At 37.9% G+C, this 20,020-nt stretch overlaps 2 protein-coding genes across 2 annotated transcripts; both read right to left on the reverse strand.

Annotated features, from left to right (window-relative positions):
* Positions 1-700: 700 nt before the first annotated feature.
* On the reverse strand, positions 701-4,674 carry LOC584982 (XK-related protein 4-like). Its single transcript, XM_011667942.2, has 3 exons — positions 3,410-4,674; positions 2,609-2,793; positions 701-1,717 (listed from the first exon to the last, which is right to left on the reverse strand). The coding sequence occupies exons 1-3, from the start codon at positions 4,060-4,062 to the stop codon at positions 843-845; spliced, it is 1,713 nt and encodes a 570-aa protein (XP_011666244.2). The 5' UTR covers positions 4,063-4,674; the 3' UTR covers positions 701-842.
* A 3,006-nt stretch (positions 4,675-7,680) lies between these two features.
* Positions 7,681-18,383, reverse strand: LOC584966 (XK-related protein 6). Its single transcript, XM_030983420.1, has 4 exons — positions 17,711-18,383; positions 13,357-14,254; positions 12,591-12,775; positions 7,681-11,986 (listed from the first exon to the last, which is right to left on the reverse strand). The coding sequence occupies exons 2-4, from the start codon at positions 13,854-13,856 to the stop codon at positions 11,016-11,018; spliced, it is 1,656 nt and encodes a 551-aa protein (XP_030839280.1). The 5' UTR covers positions 13,857-14,254; positions 17,711-18,383; the 3' UTR covers positions 7,681-11,015.
* Between the last annotated feature and the right edge of the window lie 1,637 nt (positions 18,384-20,020).

The raw sequence follows: 20,020 nt of genomic DNA on the forward strand, positions 1-20,020 counted from the left end.
GGCAGTACTAACACTACTATATACATATATGTACACTATGCTACTAAAAAAACGGCAACAACCAATGTGTTTGCGTTTCGAAAGAGATTTTGACTATTTCGTCGCCTGTGAATAGCCGTCCTAATGAAGGCACTGATGATTCAAGGAACTAATTCCTACCGCTGCCACTCCACCTGGGTCAAGTGTGGCAAATGGACTTTACAAGTATCAAGCCAAGGTCGTCGGTGATGTGGTATAAATTCGAACCCTGTACTTTGATAATACAGTCCGGTGACTTATTTACTAGACCACAACACCTCTACTAGCCAACATTAAAGATAAACTCCAGTACTGGTAAAAAAAAAAAATTCTCACAGAATCAAACGAAACTTACACTGAATGTCCAACATTACAAATAAATGACATGTGCCAAACAATTTTGGAAGAAAATGTATACTGGCTGAGTAATGAGCATAGAAAGACAAGGAAATCAAGGTAGTACTAGCCCCGACACCATGTGTGTTGTCCCATATATAGCTTTCTATGTGAGTGCTTGTTACTTTACCAAGACTCGGTCAAATTTATTATGATTTTGATGACTCCAGAACCTTGCAGTGCACACCAATACTTACATGCTACATGATCAACTGTTTCTGATCCTTTCCACACCTTTTCTTTCGCAATGCAATTGCATTACCAGTTCTAAAGTTTATCTTTAAGAAGCCCTGAAAGAACTTGCTATTAAAGTTCACATGACGCCGTGTCGACCTTTCATATGTCGTGCCTGTAGCATTCACGCTTGTGACTAGCATTTCAGGATCCTATTCGGATATTGTTGTTTGCAGTTGCCCGAGAAGGGGTCGTCACTTGGCATCCACGTAATTGATACTCCTTTCTGTCAGAAATACCTTGGGATGTATGCGACGCCGCCATGTGTAGGAGAAAAGGTACCGGTATCTATCACTTTCTGACACTGTCCTAGTTGAAGACGTCGCATCCACAACGTTGTCTGCACATTGTACATTTGCCATTTTTGTCATGTTTACACCGTCAACTTCTTCATTTCCCCCATCTACTTCGTCCTCGTCGCCTCTTTGCTCAACTGTCATCACGGTCATGCCTGTCGCATTTGATTTGTTACTTTGAGCTGTGGTTACTTTTGAGGCGGTGTCTCCGCACAAGCAAATCTGTATCTTCCCCTTCGGATGGCAACAGTGGTAATACAAAAACATAAAGAAGATACCGATAAAGAAACCGCCCCAGACGAATACCAACGCCGGTAATCCGTACATCTTTTCTCGGGAATCCTGCTCGCGATACCACAGCCCGAACATGACCGTGTTCTCAACGAATATTAAGATGTAAAAGATGACCGCTCGGTATCTCGTTGGACCCTCTTTCATGTTGAAGAAACAGAAGATGTGTATGATTCCTATGACTGCATCAAAGGGTATCTCATCGTATTTTGACGTGTGGTATGACGTACGTTGCCATATCAGCCATGCGGTCATGACTGCCCAGTGAGCTGCAGCTAACACAAAGACCCACCACCCGTAGATTGACGCGAAAAGCGCCATTGCAAGAACTCGGGCAGTGATTGTGAACAGTCGCCAAACAATGATCAACGCTACGTGACTGTACGAAAGCTTCTCTTTGTCAGGTACAAAGTCCCGAAGAGCTTTCTGGTATATCCCAAGAGAAAAGGCAAGGGAAAGTAAGGACACAATAGCCGAAGCAGCTGAAATAGGAAATAGGAAATAGAAAATAATATAATTAGTTATAGAATGTCGGTAGGTGTATATAGTCTAGGTTTTAAAAGTCAATACCCACAAGTACCCTATCATATTATAGTTAAGTTCATGTTAATGTAATAATGGATTATGTTCAAACCATAATAGCTAGGTCAACCACACTTCCTCGGTACATCTCCTCACTCTCTATGCAGCAGATACTATCGATATACACATCAGCTCCTTGCCTCCTTCTCGTATTGTTCCCAAATCCCGAAAACAGGCTGCCTGTTAATCCATTCAATCGGTTGCCATACGCCAATGAAACCATGGACCTTAGTATGTCCATGATGAAACAAACTCTCTGCACCTCTGAAAAATAGTATTCCAGTTGACTTAGTTATAAAACATCTGAAAAAATACCTTTACAGTTCCTAATTTGTTGATCTAGACTATTCTCTGGAAGAGTTGCTATATAAATCAAATATTATCATTGTTTTTATCATCATAATTATTATTAATCATAGTAGTAATAGTAGTAGTAGAAGTAGTAGTAGTGGTAGTGGTAGCAGTAGTAGTAGTAGTAGAAGTAGTAGTAGTAGTAGTAATATGATAGTTATTGTTAATATTATCATTATTATCATTATTATCATTATTTATAAAAATTATTATTATTATTATCATAATTATCATTATATACCTCCGTTTAGAAATCTAGCCATCTGATTGGTCGAAATTGCAATCGTGATTTTAGCAATCCCCTCATACCCGCCTACCAGTCAATAGTCTTTTGAAAAGTGCCCTTATACCCGCCTACCGGTCAACTGTATTTTTTAAAGATGCCCGTTGCCCCGGGTAACATTTCGCATAAATTAATTTCTTGAAATGTTTTTTCTCACCAGTAAGCCAGAAGAGTTCTTCGCTGTACACCATGATGTATACTTGTAAGACAAGCTGAGGAGCCGATTCCATGAATGCTTCTAGAAGACGTAACATAGTGATGTCAAGCCGCTCACTTATCATTTCTTTATAGTATTTGCTGTCCCTCCGACTGAGAATGCCGAATTTGAACGTGCTCCAGTATCTGAAATTATATGAGATTAATAATAAATAACATTTCTAAGATCTATGAACCTCGCCTGTGGAGTTCCCTCCCATCATCTATTCGCGAATTTGACAACCTGGACCACTTCAAAGCTTCACTCAAAACTCACATCTTCCTTCAGAAATTTAAATGCTAATTATAGAGGAGCTCGCGCCTTTGAATGTTTTTTTCAAACAGATATATGGCGCCATACAAATACTGTTCATCATCATCATCAAAGAATAAGGAAAGACAATTACATTTTTTTTTTTTCGAATGACAAAGGATAGCATTTCCCTGTTTGTTCAATTATGTTGATAATGAGGTTGTAACTTTTGAAATATATGCTTTTTTTCGAATCCGAGCCAGTAAAACAGCCGGAAGATGCAACACATGATAGCCAGTCTTTTCCAGCCTATTTTTTCCGAGCGGGTGCCAGCTATCAGCATAAATTGTTAGCAACTGTAAATATTTACTTCCTTCTTGACGAGGTCGTAGTCTATATTATTATTTTCCGGACCCGGTAATACGCAATACTTTTGGATAAGAGATAATCTCCCTCACCTAAAAATACTGTTCTATCGAGTAATACAAATATTAAGATGTTTCACACTACCTCTTGATGGCTCCGAGTTGTAAAATGTGACTAGCTAGCCACTGACACCAGGCCCAAAGCTTTTTCCGTAATGGTCTTAAATTGTACTTTGTGTTTTGGTCCAGGTCTAAGATGAACCATCTAAAGCTGAAGAATTGCAAGACCAACGAGGGTACAAAAACAAAAACAAACGTCATGATACTCCATAATATATCACCTTGCCGTAAGTACTGCACACCGACTAGAAGATCTGTTACAATATCTGCAATATACAATGCAATTCCAGCCAAGACAAAAATGGCGTCAAGTGTTGAGAAACGTTCCCTGTCCGAGCAGAAACCACATGAGCTTATCCCCGCAGGTTCTTCTTGATCCGCTGAAGCGCCTTCCTGTTTGTCTTCTTGGAGATTGGTGTTGCTCGGTCCTTGTGCTGGCACAGCATCGCGTTCAAGTTCGCAAGGTGGAGTTGTGCCTACGCCATTGGAAAGGTCACCCACACCGGGGTCATCTTGACCTGATGACGAGTATTTCGGCTTGTCTTTTACATGTTCCGGGGGCATAAAGTTGCTTGGATTTGGCCCATGAGTTTGAGTTTCGCGGACTTCAAGTTCGGTAGATGGAGTTCTGTCTATTTTGTTCGCAAGGTCACCAGCATTTCCAGTATCTGTTGTCATGTTGAATGTCACGTGTACAGTAGAAAACTGAGGAAAAGTAGATGTTGACAAGGCCAACAGTCTATCAAACTCGTCTTGAATGTAAAATGGCGGTTGAGCCTACTATGATAAGGTGCATTCACTCGAACATCACTTTGTCCTTGTGCAATGTTTTAAATGTACAAAGCCTCTCATATAAATATCCCCGGCAGAGTCCAAAGTCCAAAGTATTTCGAAATGAATATTAGTGTGTATAATTAAAGCTTTACATATTAGCTAGTCGGAGTTCTACCTGAAAACCTGGTGTGATAAACAGTATAGTTACCACTTTGGACAATGTGGTTATAGAGATTGTGATTAAGATTTGACAGAGAATTACTTCCTTGTGGGATTTATGTGAACGATAAATTTTTGTTAGCTTTTCATTCTTTTCTGTTCTTCATCTTTACTGTGAGGAAGATTATCATTTTAGCATTCTCAAATTACAATGACTGCTCTTGGAAATGCTATCATTGATAATGATAATAATATGGTTATTTATATAGCGCCAATATCCGTCAGGCTCTGACGCTTATGGCGCTTTACACATATTACCCTGGTCGTAGTCGAGCTGCCAAAGTAACTAGCGCTCTAACATATCAGGTACCCATTTACACCTGGGTGGAGAGTGGCAAATGTAGATTAAAGGTAAAGACCAGTATTGGAAACGCCCCAATTTCAAAAAATGAAATGGAAGCTCTCATTACCAATCATGTGAAAGAATATGTTTTGACTAATACATGAGGATAAAAAATTACCGGGAAACCGCCTACTAATTCAAATATCTGGTAAATTTGTTTCTCTCATGGTCTGTGAGAGATATAGGGTAGTCCCATATACATCTTTCTGTGTATAGTGCTTGTAACTTTACGAAGAATGGGCAAAATTTCTTATCATTTTGATGATTCCAGAACCTTGCAGATGCTAGATGCTAGATGATCAACCTTTTCTGATCGATTCCACAACGTTTCTTTCACAATGCAATCGCATGACCATAACTGGTCTTTACCTTTAAAGTCTTGCCAAATGATATTAGTGCCGCGTGATCTGCAGTCGAGTGAATTATTCACTAGTCCACAACACCTCAACAACACCTCTGATATATTCAGTAAACAACAAAATTATTCCCACCCTCACCAAGCTCTGTAATTTGTTTATGTGAACAAATGATTTGTCTCAATTAGTTTTTCGTTGAGAATGTCGCGTATTAAAGCTTACATTAATAAGTATCAAGTACCAGGAAATTGGTAATTCCTTGTTTATGTTTCGTGAGCATGCGACAAACAATTTTTAGAATAAGTAGAAAAGACGATTTATCAAATTCCACTAGTTCACTTTTCATGTTGGCTGCAAAAGGGATACACTTATGTACCAATTAATAAAACGGTAACGGACCATAAATGGACTTATAGTCTCCTCCATTGCTTTTTCATCAATCCAACTTCTTTTATCAAACGAAACAACATCATCATCAACAACAAAAATGATAAGGAGAATCATCATCAATTATATTTCATGATAATAATGACAACAATAATAATCATGATAAATCAGAAAATCCAATATGCATTATAGATCTAATGGACTTATCTGAGGAGCAAATTCACAAAATGCACATAATCACAAGAGGTCTACAATTTAGTTTCAAACATTAAACATCTTTATTGCAACGTGCAAATGATAATATATATTGTGTATACATGTATTACATTTTATGTGCAAGTATGGAAATGGACCTCCTCCACACTATACTGAATTAACTCAGTTTTCCTATACTGCATGTACTATGGCAGTTATTTTCCTGAGGTAGTTCTTTCGAACCTACTAAATAAAAACAATTATCTTGGTCACAACTTGGTCTGTAGATCTACATATTTGGCATTCATCCCTAGCACATAAGTCATTTATTAAATGGTGCAATTACACAATTTTAATTTTAATTTTTTTTCTCATTTGTAAATCATACAAAACACATTTTTACATAGTAATAATATCTAAATTTTGTGTCTGTCTATCAAAAATACAAATACATTATCAATACATATAATGTATACTAAAATCTATAACAGTCATACAACTCTATTTCACTCATTTATAATTCATTTCAAGTACATAACATAACTAGGAGTACACTGTTGATCCTAATTGAATGCCTACAATCTAAATCAATACCCTTTTAATTTTTTTAAATCAACACAAGGCCCATGCATACAGACCTAACAAAATTTACTCTCTATCACCGCCCCCCCCCCCCCCTCCCCCTTAACCTCAAATTAAACCAGTGTGAGGCCCTGTATTATGTACCAACATGGCACCATAGAGCAATATTCAATTACACAGTAAGACATCCGACCATAATTTTACAATCTTTTACATCATAGTTATCGCACCGTTTGTATACCCAAACATCACATGGAGTGCTCATTGGCGCTCATAACCAGTTTATTATCTAAATGCAATCCCTACAACTAAGGAAATGAAGCACAAATGTTAGCCATCAATATCATAAGTTTTTTTTTCATTTTAAACCTTGAACGAGAATTAGTAAGGAATGTATGATTAAATGGTTACGTGCGTAGATTTTGTTTCTTCTTTTCAAATTACAATTAAAATTACAAAGTGATATCAATTACATTCAGCATTTGATTCATTACATGTATATCACATACCATTATATATCTAAATCAGACTACTTCATATAGCTTTGGTCCCATATTTTGTTTTGAATTCATTTCAAATGCCATACAGTGTATGTGTGTATCATAATGTCATCTCTTACTGAAGCTTTACACTTGTTTATACTTAACTGTTAAAAGACTTTCAATTGATATATTCTGCAAATTATTTCATGTCTTACTACCATTATTTTATCTGCCTTTTTTTTCTATTCAAAATACAGCAGGGCTCGGCACTGCAGGGAGCCCGGAGACATATGGTGCCCAACATTTGAAGTATTTACATACATGTCAATGATGCATACAGACTGTGAAATGTTCCAACCCACACCCACATCCCCTTCCAAAAAAGGTTAGAGGGGGGCCTGCATTAAGTATAACGATTTCATACAATGATTTGACACAGTCAACATTCAAAAATTGTAAATCCACAACCATCACATAGTGCTTTTGTGTTCTACACAGTCTATAACGATCTAGGTGTTCAAACAGGGTCTCATAAAGGACAATTGGTTGAACACAATTGTTCACTGACCTATTTCTCTCATCTTCTGAATTCCGATCGATTTGATTGAAATCAACTTTGTACATATAGTCTGAACACCTCCCCCCCCCCCCCCCCCCCACACACACACACAGTTAACATGTAGTACAACAGAACATTTATTGAACCGTACATGGCCATTTTTGAGCTAGCATAGATAATAAAACCATTGGATGACTTTTACATGTATATGTATATTGTACAGTTACATGTAAAATATACATGTGTGAAGAAGTTGTTCAGGAAAAATAAAATCATGCAAAAAATAAATGATTGGAAGTTCTTTGACGAGGCACCACAGAATATACTCTACTGTATTACATTTCACACACATGATTGAATGATTCCTGTATAGTCTTACATCATAAAAATATGTTTTCGTTCAATCAGAAATAATCCACAAGTTCATGTATATATAATTAACAGATAAACAATTCTGATACTTTCTCACACTGCTTATAAATACATCAATACACATATTATATAACCAGACTGCATGCAGTGCATCAATAGAACAAATGGTCAAGAGAAGGTCGAATTGTGGTGAAGGTAAAAAAAATATATAGGAAGAATATCACTTGAAAAGGATAGCTTTTCGAATGCCTTCATATTTGAAATCTGTTGATAAATAGTTGGTAAGGCATTGATCCTCATTACAAAGTCCCTCGGAGAGGACTCAAAGCCGTTGGTCCCCTGGTTGCTTACTTACAAGCATACACATGCTTTCTCAGCAATCAGGTAAAACGAAGAAACAAAAGGTTTGGAAGAAGCTTTCTGGCCACATGTGCAAATACCATACATACATATTTCTGTGTGCAGTGCACATGACCATACATACATATTTCTGTGTGCAGTGCACATGACCATACATACATATTTATGTGTGCAGTGCACATGACCATACATACATATTTCTGTGTGCAGTGCACATGACTTCAACAAAATATAGTTAATATTTTATTATGTTGAGGATCCTAAACCTCACAGTCTCACAGTACATTGATTCTTATGTACCCCGTAATCAGCCTTTCCAAGTTGCTTCCAGATAGTTGCATTCACAATGGAATCACTTGACCAGAACTGCACCTTATCTTAAAGCCCCACTGCACTAATTAAAGCTACATGTACTTGAGGCCTCTATATAGCAAACAATGCATAATTGGTGACCATGGTCCCCTTTTTCTTACGTTAATTGAGAGCTGATTAGATGAGATAACCACCTGCCAGTGACCCTGTAGGATGTCTAATATCCCTCCTGGCCAGACAAGTGCAGATGGGCTTTAAAAACCAGCAAGTCTAAATGTCCTTCAGCAAGGCTTTCATTCATATTCGACACTCCATTACCTGGCAAGAGACTATTACATAAACATGTACATTTATGTCAAAGGATTAAGGAAGACGTTATACTTGGTCAGAAGACTACATGAATGAACACGAGTGGACAGAGAAGATGGTGCACACGTTACGTACAGTCATGAATCCCATTGACATGATAGTAATGTAAAGTGCTTGAAATATTTCAAGTTTGCTAAGAGATCAGCTGGATGATAAATCTATCTGACAGGATCGGAAATGAGCAACAAACAAAAAGCACCAACACATATAAAAATGATACACACAAGTAGGGTAAGCCTCTATACAGAATTTGACTATACATGTACAGTATACACATAACTCTGTAAATGTAACTATTTTTAAATATACTTACACTTCTAAGAAATCTAAATACATAACAAGAAATATCCACTTGTTTCATTATTTTCTCAAATGAAACTTGCATTGTTACACCAGGTGTATTATGTGTGTAATACTGTACATGCATAAGTACATGTCCTTCATGAACCATTAGAGGTGTTTCCCTACATAAAGCATACAATGTGCTTTGAAAGGCCAATGGGCTCTGTCAATAGAGTATAAAGTATTTTACAACCGTAAATGCTAAACAATATGTGAGTAATTGAGGGTCACCCTCTACATGTCAAAAGAGTGTACTTCTCTGCTACAGCATGTTCAACAACATATTTACTTTAAAAGAATTTTGTTTTTAATTAACTACATGTAATCAAAATAGAATATAAGATAATTGGTATAAAGAAAAAGTAAATATCAGCTGAACAGTGAAATACATTATAGCAGCACACATATAACAAATGATTACATTGCTAACATAGTTAAATATCACACTAGTATAAAATAACACTAAACAAGCAGATGATAAATATAATTCGATTTTTTTTTTTTTTTTTTTTTTTTTTTTTGTATATGATTTCATACTAATTACTAAACCATGTGATTGGAAATTTACTGTGTATAAAATACTGTATTTTATGAGAATGATTACCCACATTCACCCAACAGAATAAACAATAATACTTAAATGAGAAGATTTAAGTAAAGTTCAATTCAATTAAAGTACAAGATCACTCTTAAGCAAATGTTTGTCTTCTAAAATAGAATCTGATGATGAGCCAAAGCAAACATGTCATGATTCAGTATTATGTTGACAGCAGAAATTATTGATTAACTAAAATAGAACCGTGTTCTCACATACAAATGAAAAAATTCACTTCTCAACAATACTGTTAAATGACATCAAGGAGTACCTTAAAAAATTATAAATTTGTGAACATAAAATATGACACCTCTGCCATCAAATATTATTGGACTTCAAATTCAATTTTAGTGAGATTGCAAGCAATAAAAATGGCATCAATTAAGTTAAAGATCACTCTACAAGTCTGCATAATTTGAAGTCACACAAGTTGAATTTTTCCCGGAGTCAAATAAATTTATTTCACCAAACTACAGTACCGGTATGCAAAACATGTTATTTACCCATCCTACATGTAAGTCGATTTTCGCATTAATAAGTCAAAATATCCAACTTTTTTTACAGTCCCTTCAGATTTGACTTATAAATGCACAGTTAACTTTATATTAATGTAATAGCCTTCTATTTGATAGGTTGAATGATATCAGGAGGGGATAAAGTAAGTAAGAGTATTTTGCAAGTACAGTTCTTACTTTATACTTGGGCATTTACTATGTTGAAAAAAGCAATTAAAAGCTAATGACATACTGAATTTGCTTAATGATAATAAACAGAAGTCAAGAGTAAATACATGTACATGTACATATGCAAACAGAAACTTAAAAATGTTGACAAAGGAATCAAGAGTTTGAAAACAAACTTTTGTTGGCATACAAATAACGAAAATGTGCAATTCTTAAAGCAACATGGTAGAATATACATGTACAGTAGTTGCTCAATAGATATAAACGAGATGATTGAAAATAGAAACAAACCTGCTAAATAGAACAGAAATAACAAAATTATTAATAACACAGAAAGGGTACTCGCAAAAAGAGAATTTGGTAATGAGAGCCCCCAAATAAACAATTAAAGCTTGACTTTGGTGTTTTGGTCTGTAACCTTCCAATCCCCCCTCCCCCCCCCCCCAAAAAAAAAAAAAAATCTACAACAACAACAACAAACAACAACAACAACATGTAATTCCTACTACAGGAAAACATTATGATATGTACATTACAAAAAGAAACAGCTGACAGGGAATCGATGTGCATTTCTGCGTAATAAAATGCATTTTGGACACAAGGGAGACGATTTCAGGACACTTGTACGTGAACATGTACATTTTACGATACATGTACATTACCCATTCAAGCTGATGTATGGAACGGAATCATAACAAAAATCACAAAGCGACTTTCGCATGCGGTTGTGTAGATACTTCAGTTGCATCTAATCTGAACACTGCCTGGGTATCTATCATTTCTGGTCGCATTGGGGATGTAGGGACTGCTGTCACTATACCATCCACATATTTTTGTTGTTTTGGGCTTGGTAGAAGCTCAGGATGTATATGACGTCGCCATTTATAGGAGAAGAGATTGGCATAGTATCTATCGCGTTCCGACATTTTCCTGCTCTTTGCACTGAGTTTGCTGTCAACATTGTTGACATACACTCCACCATCGACTTCATCTCCTCCATCTACTGCGGTCTCCTCATGTCCTCGATGCGACAAGCTCCTCAGTGCCACAGCGTTGTTTGACATGGTGTCTTCCCTCGACTGCTGTACTTCCTCTTCGTCATCGATTCCACAAAAGCAGAAAGGTAGCTTACCCGTAGGATGGCAGAAGCGATAGTAAAATGCCATGAGAAAGATGCCCATGAAGAACCCACCCCACACAAAAACAAGAGCGGGTAATCCATACATCTTCTCCCGGGATTCTTGTTTGTGATACCACAACCCAAACATGATGGTGTTCTCAATAAATATGACGGTGTAAAAAACAAGCGCTCGGAATCTCGTCCGACCTTCTTTCATGTTAAAGAAGCAGAAGATGTGAATGATGCCCATGACGGCATCAAAAAGGACTTCCTCAAACTTCGTCTCGCAGAAGTCCGTTTGTTGCCATACCAACCACAGGGTCATCATGAGCCAATGAGCACCAGCCACCACGAAGACCCACCACTCGTAGATTGCTGCGAACAGTGCCAACGCGATGACGCGGGCAGTGATGGTGAATAGACGCCAAAAGATGCGCAGTACCACACCGTAGTACGTGATCTTTTTTTTGTCGCCTCTAGAGTCTCGTAGAGCCTTGTGATAGGCTTCAAGAGCCCATCCAAGGGAGCTTAATGACACGATGGCTGAAGCAGCTACAAAGATGAAACAGAGAAAAACAATAATTTTAGAATGTAAGTTAAGTTCATTTGCAGAAATAGACAAACTTAAAATACTGCAAAATTTGGTAATCTGACTTCTTCTTTCATTAAAATACCAATTTTAGTTTCACTTTCATTTTCTGGTCTAATATGATAAGTGTTTGCACTTGAGGAGTTTATCTCACTGTTCACCAAACTGAGGTTAGGTGTCTTCAGACAGTTGCTATGAAGTATTTTGACAAATTAAAAACGATCAAATGATATTCTACATCAAAACAAATATGGAAAACAGTTAAACAGTTATCTTAGCATAAAAGCATGGAACTCAAGTTTAATATCATCTTCATCTTTAATCTCAATTTCATTTCTTCTAATGATTTTTTTTTTTTAATCCCACAACATTCACAATATTGCTTAGCCCTCTACACCCCAGCAACTCCACTCAACGGTCATTTAATTCATGTATATACTTTAAGGGTTCTTCTTAAAGGACGAGTGTGGCCCATTGTAAAGTATTCCCTTTCCCACCCCCCCCCCCCCCCCCCATATTTCTTGATTTCGTACAAGAGTCTGAGACGGTGAGACCCATTTTAGTTACCAGTAAGCCAGTAGAGTTCCTCGCTCTCTACCATGATGTAGACTTGCAGGACGAGCTGAGGAGCCGATTCCATAAATGCTTCTAGAAGACGTAACATGGTGATGTCACGGTACTCATAGATCATCAAGGGGTAGTATTCTTGGTTCTTGCGACTCCGCAGGCCAAATTTGAGGGTGCGCCAGTACCTGAAAGAAAAAGAATACACCACGTTGAAATGGTACAGCAAACATCATTTTCATTATACAGTACATGTACGTGTATGGGCAGTCGATCCAACCATAATCATCATAGTAATGTTGCTCTTATTTAAAAATCCCTTCCCATTAATCAATCAACGGTAACAGGTCAAGGTTTTGGGAAAACATGAAGCAGGTACTACACACCATGTAGTGATGCACTCTAGTCAGTCTTCAGTAATACAAGAATATATCAAATTTAATAATGATAACTCGAAGGGGGACCCCACCCCCCCCCCCTTTTCTGTCAAGAAGTATGGGGAAAAAGGCTCTCCCCCCACCCGCCCCGCCCCCCCTCCTCTAAAATAAAAAGAGAATGTACATCCTGGTAAGATTGAAAGCTCTACGTGAAGCGTACACAAAATCGATCATGTACATGTACATTTATATGTACATGTACATGAATTTCGTGAATGCATTAGTACACTGGTGAGAAATGTAAGTTTAATTTGTTGTACACTACATGTTGTCTCCAACATTTCTTGAAATTCTAATTACATTTCAATAGATTCTTAAGCCCTACAATTTACCTTTTGATCGCTCCAAGCTGTAAAACATGGGCAAACAGCCACTGACACCAGGACCAGAGCTTTGCACACCATCCCTTCTTCTTGTGCTCAGCGTCCTCGTCTAGATCCGACACAAACCATCGAAAGCTGAAGTACTGCAGGACAAGCGAGGGCAGCAGAACGAAGATGAACGTCATGATGGCCCACAGCGTGTAGCCAGCTCGGAAGTACTGCACCCCGACGACGAGATCAGTCACGAGATCTGCGATGTACATGATCATGCCACCTAAGATGAAGAGGGCGTCGAAGTTGGTGAAGCGCCCCCCGCGAACGCAGAATCCACAGGTGGGGGGCTCCTCTGGCTCTTGGTGGTTCAAGACGTCGCTCTGGATGCTTTCTCGGGGCTGGCCGTTGCCCGCATTTTGACTTTGTGGCGTGAATTCAAAATCGAGTTCCCGAGATGGAGTTTTGCGTAGAGCGTTGGTGGTGTCACCAACATCGGTGCTGTCGTCTGCTGTCATGGTAACGGGTCCCTTGTACAAAGGTGAGTCAGATTAGAGAAATGTGTAGCTCGGCAGTGGTGTTCAAGCCCTTAGATTTCATCCATGATTTGACCGAATCAGCTTCAAGCAAGGGCACCTAGTGTCAAAGCTCCTTTCTTTCACTTTTAATCACAGATTTCTTGAGTACACTCCAACTGTGTGTAGGCCTACATTGTATTTCATGAACCACTTTCAGTCTAATTGGCCAAGACTGTAGAGTCCAAAGTCCAAGACTGGTATATTAGCACCAATATTTCTACTTCTTCTTCTCTTCCTTTTCCAACAGGGAAGTGTCATAAACTGTCAACGAGGATATTCATGACCGCATCATGTCAGGCTTTTGCCGAGTGAAGTTTCAACTGCATTCTTTCTGTAATCTGTACGGAAACACAAGAGAACACAATATGCTTGTTATTGCTCCAAAACACTCATGTACAGTGTGTACATTAAACAAACTACACATCTACAGGTACTTGAACTGCTCATCATTATACACATACGTACATACAGTGTTTGTGTATGACTCAACACTATATTTACAATTGACAAAGTTATATTGTAATCCAGGCACAGGAGTGCTGCAGTAGGCCTACTTTGAATGGATCAACCATCCCAATAGAATACTAACATTTAAACACTTTTGCTTTAAAAAACATTTCTTTAAGCACTTACATAAAAAGTGCATGTGTAATGTACAGCTTAACATGAAATATATTTCAACTTAATGAATCATACATGCTCACAGAGCTACAAATGTAGGTAGAGATTAAACTCTGAGTCAACATCATGCATACATGTATATACAGTACTTGAAGATAAAATCTCAAAATACTACAGTTGTACACTTACAGCAAAGAAGGAATTAACAAGTTTGAAGCTGAAGCAGTAACTACCACTACAGTAAAACACATTTATTCCTAAACTTGTTTTCCTCCTTCCTAAATACAATTGTTCTCATTCCTAAACGTAAGATTAGGCAATCACTGACCAGTCCAAGATACACTGTACTTCCTGAATGTTGTTTGGGATCCTAAGCCTGGAAGTCCAAGCAAACTGATTTGTCTTGCTTGCTCTGGAAAATCGTAGTAGGTCCATTGTTTTATACAGTGTAAGCACTTCAAAAGATAAGCAAGTGCCATTAGTGGCTCAAATGTCAACATTGCAAACAATGCAGCAATTGCTATAAATAGCTTGTGTTCCATCTGGTGAACTAATCATCATTTAGAAATATGAATGTTAGTTAAATCGTGCTGGCCTCATTCCAATTTCCTACTAATATCAGCTTTTTCGCTGACAGGTTTCCTTACTTTGAGGGTCGAAGGTAATCGTTAGATTACTGTACTATAGAGAGCAATTCCCATTGCCCAAGGCATTGCATTAGTCCAGTTGGTCAGCCATGACAATACCGGTATTGTTAAATGTCTGTTTACAAGTATATGCCCTCTCCTCCTCTTTACCACCTCTCCGCTCCCTTCCCCTCTTCTCCCATCTTCCCCTCTCCCATCCCTTCCTGTTACTCTCCTTCCTATCCCCTCCCATGCTTTATACACCCTTCTTCCCCTCCACCCCTTTTCTTTCTTCTCCCCTTCCTCCCCAATATTAGTGATTGCAACACTGTTTTGCAAGAACGCCCTTTTTTCTCTGTTACCCTGCCCCACCCATGCCAAATTTGTACGTAATTAAAATGTGAAAATACCAATTGAGCAGATTTCAATCAGGAAAAATACTGATTAACATCTGTTTACTCATCAAATCTGTGTGATTCACTTTAGAGATATTTACAATCATACATGCATGTACATGTACCGGTACCTGGAAATGAATTTGGAGTATACTTTTTGTGTGTGTTGAGTTATATTGTCAATGCAGTGACACAGTTATTATCCTCTTGATTGTAAAGCCAAGTCCGGTAAACATTGAAACAAGCATGATTTTCCATCTTTTCATTCATATGTTTTCATGAAGGGCTCTTAGGGCAGACATGTAAAGCTTTCCAGAGATGAATTCTTATTCTCTGATTTAATGCAGCTTTAAGTTTAAAGGTAACAGATCACCTAAAAAGGATTGTGTACCATACAACTTCTGAAAAACCCATGAAAAAAAAATACCTGGCAGTCTGCAATTATTTCTAATATAGGAATATGGAGGAAAAACATTATGTATGTATACAAATGAATCTCATGTCGGACTTGGATTCCATCATTTCCATGCAGGTAAGTGTCAGCTTGTCTACTGGTACTCACCTGTCACTTTTACCTTCTCATTCTAAAAGTTACCTTTCAATATCTAACCTTGCTAATAATTGAATCTGACATGTTGCAGGTACACATACATGTAGTATAATTGCATGGAACCACAAACAATCACATCAAACTTGAGGGTAGGAGGTGACTGGCCCTCTTAAAGATAATTCAGCATAAAAACCTGTATACCACCAAAGATTCCTTTATCATCTAAGAAGGTAAAAAGGATTAAATCAAATGAGTTTAGCCCAAAGGCATCCACTGTCTTGTGAATAACAGAAAAGTCTCTAAAAGCGCACAAATCCACAAAATGATGTTTGATGTAATTTCAATATATATTGATTAAATCCCTCCTAATCTTAAAAGAATACACTGCAATCTAAATGGAGGTCTTGTCGGGATAATGAGGCTAGTTACTCCCAAGGACCTCTACACGATATTCATTTGTGCTGATGTGCTGCTGAGACTAAATACAGCAACTTGTAGGTTTTCTCATAGGAGATTTTCAGCTTACTTTGTTATTAGCCCCAGGAGATGTATTGAAATGAACGAGATGGTGTCATTAAAAAAAAAGTAAAAAAGTAAATGTAAATCCTCTACCTGGTTGCAGGGCATTACTACATTGTAGTAGTACAGTAGTATAATGCAAGAGTGTTAATAGTATCTAATGTGTATATTCACTTGTCTGTGTAGTATCCTTGTCTGTATCACACAAAGCTGCATTACTATCCTGGCTGTGTATTAAAAGCTGTGCTATTGATTCTCAACATTTCATACACCACTGTACAAAACTCAACTGATTTCACTCAAAATCGGTACTTTCGTGACGATTGATGACACCTAAATAGCAGTAAAATACAATTTTTTGAACTTTCCGATGTTAGAAAGAATAATTTAAAAATTCAAATTGTGAGTCTGCACTGTCAAACCTGCCGATCAGCCGCATCGGCATGATTGTGTGCATTTGTGTGTTTATATTAGGGTCTACTTCTTGTTTGTAAAATGAGAGTGCAGACACTGATATTATTTGCAATATCAAAATCACACAAGACCGCATGCCGCATTCACTAGTTGTGGAAATAACATTGTTCTTGGTTCAATTTGATGAGATTTTGCAGGCATGACAGGCAGGCTGGGAGTCTTTCCTGTTCAGCGCCAAAGATGCTTTAGAAGAGTTATGATTTGCAGTGAGTTAGATCTAGGCCTAGAACGATTTGAATTTAGTTTTCACTCATCTTCACAAATCTCGATCTCAATTATAAAATTATAGGCCTAGTCTAGATCTAGTACGGAGAGTAGCGTTCACTGTTTACAATTCCGGCCTTCCACTCTCTAGCAACGCGTCGCCTGGCTTCACTAACAATTATACTTTATAGTTACAGCTGCAATTGAGCTTCTTCGCACTTCACATCAAATTTTTAGTAGGGTGGGGCTGCACAGCTCACAGGTAATGATCATTGGCTATGGGCGTAGCATTTTAGCTCACCCTTTTCAGCTTTCCTTTGACATCATCTTTTTCAGATCCGAAAGATATGAACCTCATAACAAAAAAGGAGTAACATACGCATGATAATCGAAAAAAATTCTCACCTGCGTAACTCAGCGACAAACGGGGAAAAGCGGGTGGAAAAGCGGAGCTATCAGTGAAGGAAAAATGTTCTACTGTAGACTGCAAGCGCAAATACAAGTACAAGTACCGTACCCTGCCCGGTTTCCGCCCGATGGGCAGTTTTTCTCAGATAACTTCTCTGAAAATGAATTATACAGGCGCTAATGTATACCAATTTGTTGCCAAAATTCTAGCAAATCTAGCTATGCCATTCTTACGCCCGAAATCATAAGCGATTGTCCGTAGCGCGCCGTCTGCGTGAGGCATTTTCCTTGCCTAATTCCGCCTAGACCCGCCCTAATTCCGCCCGATGGTGGGCGCGCATCAAAAGTATAGAAAAAGGAAACATCTCGGGTACACGTTAGGCCAAATCAAATTGCTTCCCAGTAGAATTCGATCTACATGTTATTTTGATAATTGATATTTCTTTCTTTATTTCTTCCCTTGCCTCTGTAGGTCTAATGCAAGTGCACTGTTATTTATCAGTTTCTGATCTGGAAAAACAATTTTTTACTGCCTTTGGAAAATCCTGCGACTTGTCTATGATGTTTTAATAATGTGTTCAGTCAAATCTTCAGTGTTCTATCGCTAATCGGGAGAGGGGAAGAAAAAAAAATCCACAATAACAACATTTTGTCAAAAAAAAAACTACCACTATTAAAGTAAACACTTTGGAAAGAGAGTAATGGCACTTCATTTTTTTAATTTTTTTTTTTAAACTGCAAATTATTCTCGACATCTCTCAAATCTTGATTAAAAAATAAATTAGCGTATATTTTTAGGATATTGGTTGGAAAAGCATAGCATTTTCGTCATAGGAATTATCATCATCGCCGACATCGTCTTAATCATCATCATTACAATTTTAGGGTAGGCCTATGTGACGCAAATGTGGTTTCCTGTTTGATTATTTGTTCAAGACTTCAAGTTGTTGTGTTTTTTGTTTTCTAGTTGTTCTAAATTATGCAGTATTTTATGCATTCAATAATAATAGTTCAACTTGAAAGATAAAACTTTCCGAAATGATCTTGAAAACGAAGTCGTCGATTCATCACTTCCATGGGGGGGGGGGGGGGGGGGGGGGGGGGGGGGGGGGGTAGTGAGCACATTTTTTTTTTTTGATCCTCAAAAAAATTTCAATTTGCACCCCCCCCCCCTTGAGCGCCAGGGGGGGGGGGCCAACCCCCAAAAAAGGTAAAAATCACGTGATTTTACATGATTTTTTTCTCAAGGGGGGGGGGCCGGGCCCCCGGGATCCGCCACTGCCCCCACCCCCCCCCCCCCCCCACATTTTCTACATAATGCTACATGTTAAATTCATCCATTCATCTATTTATTTATTCAATATTCATTCATTTTATTGCCGAGAGATATTTATGTTATGGATAGAGATGAAAAATGTTCACCTTTTATTCGCCATAAAACTTTCGCAAAACTAACAACGTAAGAATCACCTTAGCAATTTGAAAGGCCTGACAGGCGTATGCCCTTAATGTATTATTTATACTACTCTTTCGATAGCCATTCATATAGGTTTATTTCACATGAAACAACAGACTGGGATTTTAGTTTCTACCCCTATATTTATTTTATTCACAGTCAACTGAGGGAAATTTATGGCAGCGAAAATGTCATGATTCATGTTGGTCATGTTGGTAAAATTAGATAACACACAAACAATTGAAAAAAAATTGAAAAATAATTATAGCCTAAAGCATAGAAGTATTAAGAAAGAAGGATATAAAATTGAAGAGGGAGACTAAAAGAAAAATGGGGAAAAGGAGGGATGTAATCGAAGAAACATCCTGTATCGTATTATAAACAAGCACTCTTTTCGCTACAAAGCCACGACGCTGGATTAAAAGGCGACACAACATGAATACAAACTTTTTGCAAATCTATACCAACCCTGGCAACTTTTTTAAAAGCCGGACCTATTTTTTGTCATTGGGATCACTGTCGGAGAACCGAACTTCAAGCATTTCTTAATATCAATCATATCTAATTTTGTCACAAAATTTAACTTCATGACTAGTAGGCCTACATTAAATTACAAATCAATAGACCACATCGTTACCCGAAATTGTCGGTTGCTCGAACGAACGGCCAAACATCATTGCAACATTCTTCGGGGGGAGGGGGGGGGGGCTTCAATCCCGGCCTCCCACCTTATTCGCCTATCATAATAAGGACAATTACACCCCAGAAAACTACTCCCAAGGATAATTACCCAAATGACAATTACCCCTCGACGACTCAAACTACGCCCAGAAAATTACCCCCGATGACGA

The sequence above is a fragment of the Strongylocentrotus purpuratus genome, unplaced genomic scaffold, assembly GCF_000002235.5.
Source record: "Strongylocentrotus purpuratus isolate Spur 01 unplaced genomic scaffold, Spur_5.0 spur5_scaffold_13, whole genome shotgun sequence".
In the NCBI taxonomy this organism is placed as follows: Eukaryota; Metazoa; Echinodermata; class Echinoidea; order Camarodonta; family Strongylocentrotidae; genus Strongylocentrotus; species Strongylocentrotus purpuratus.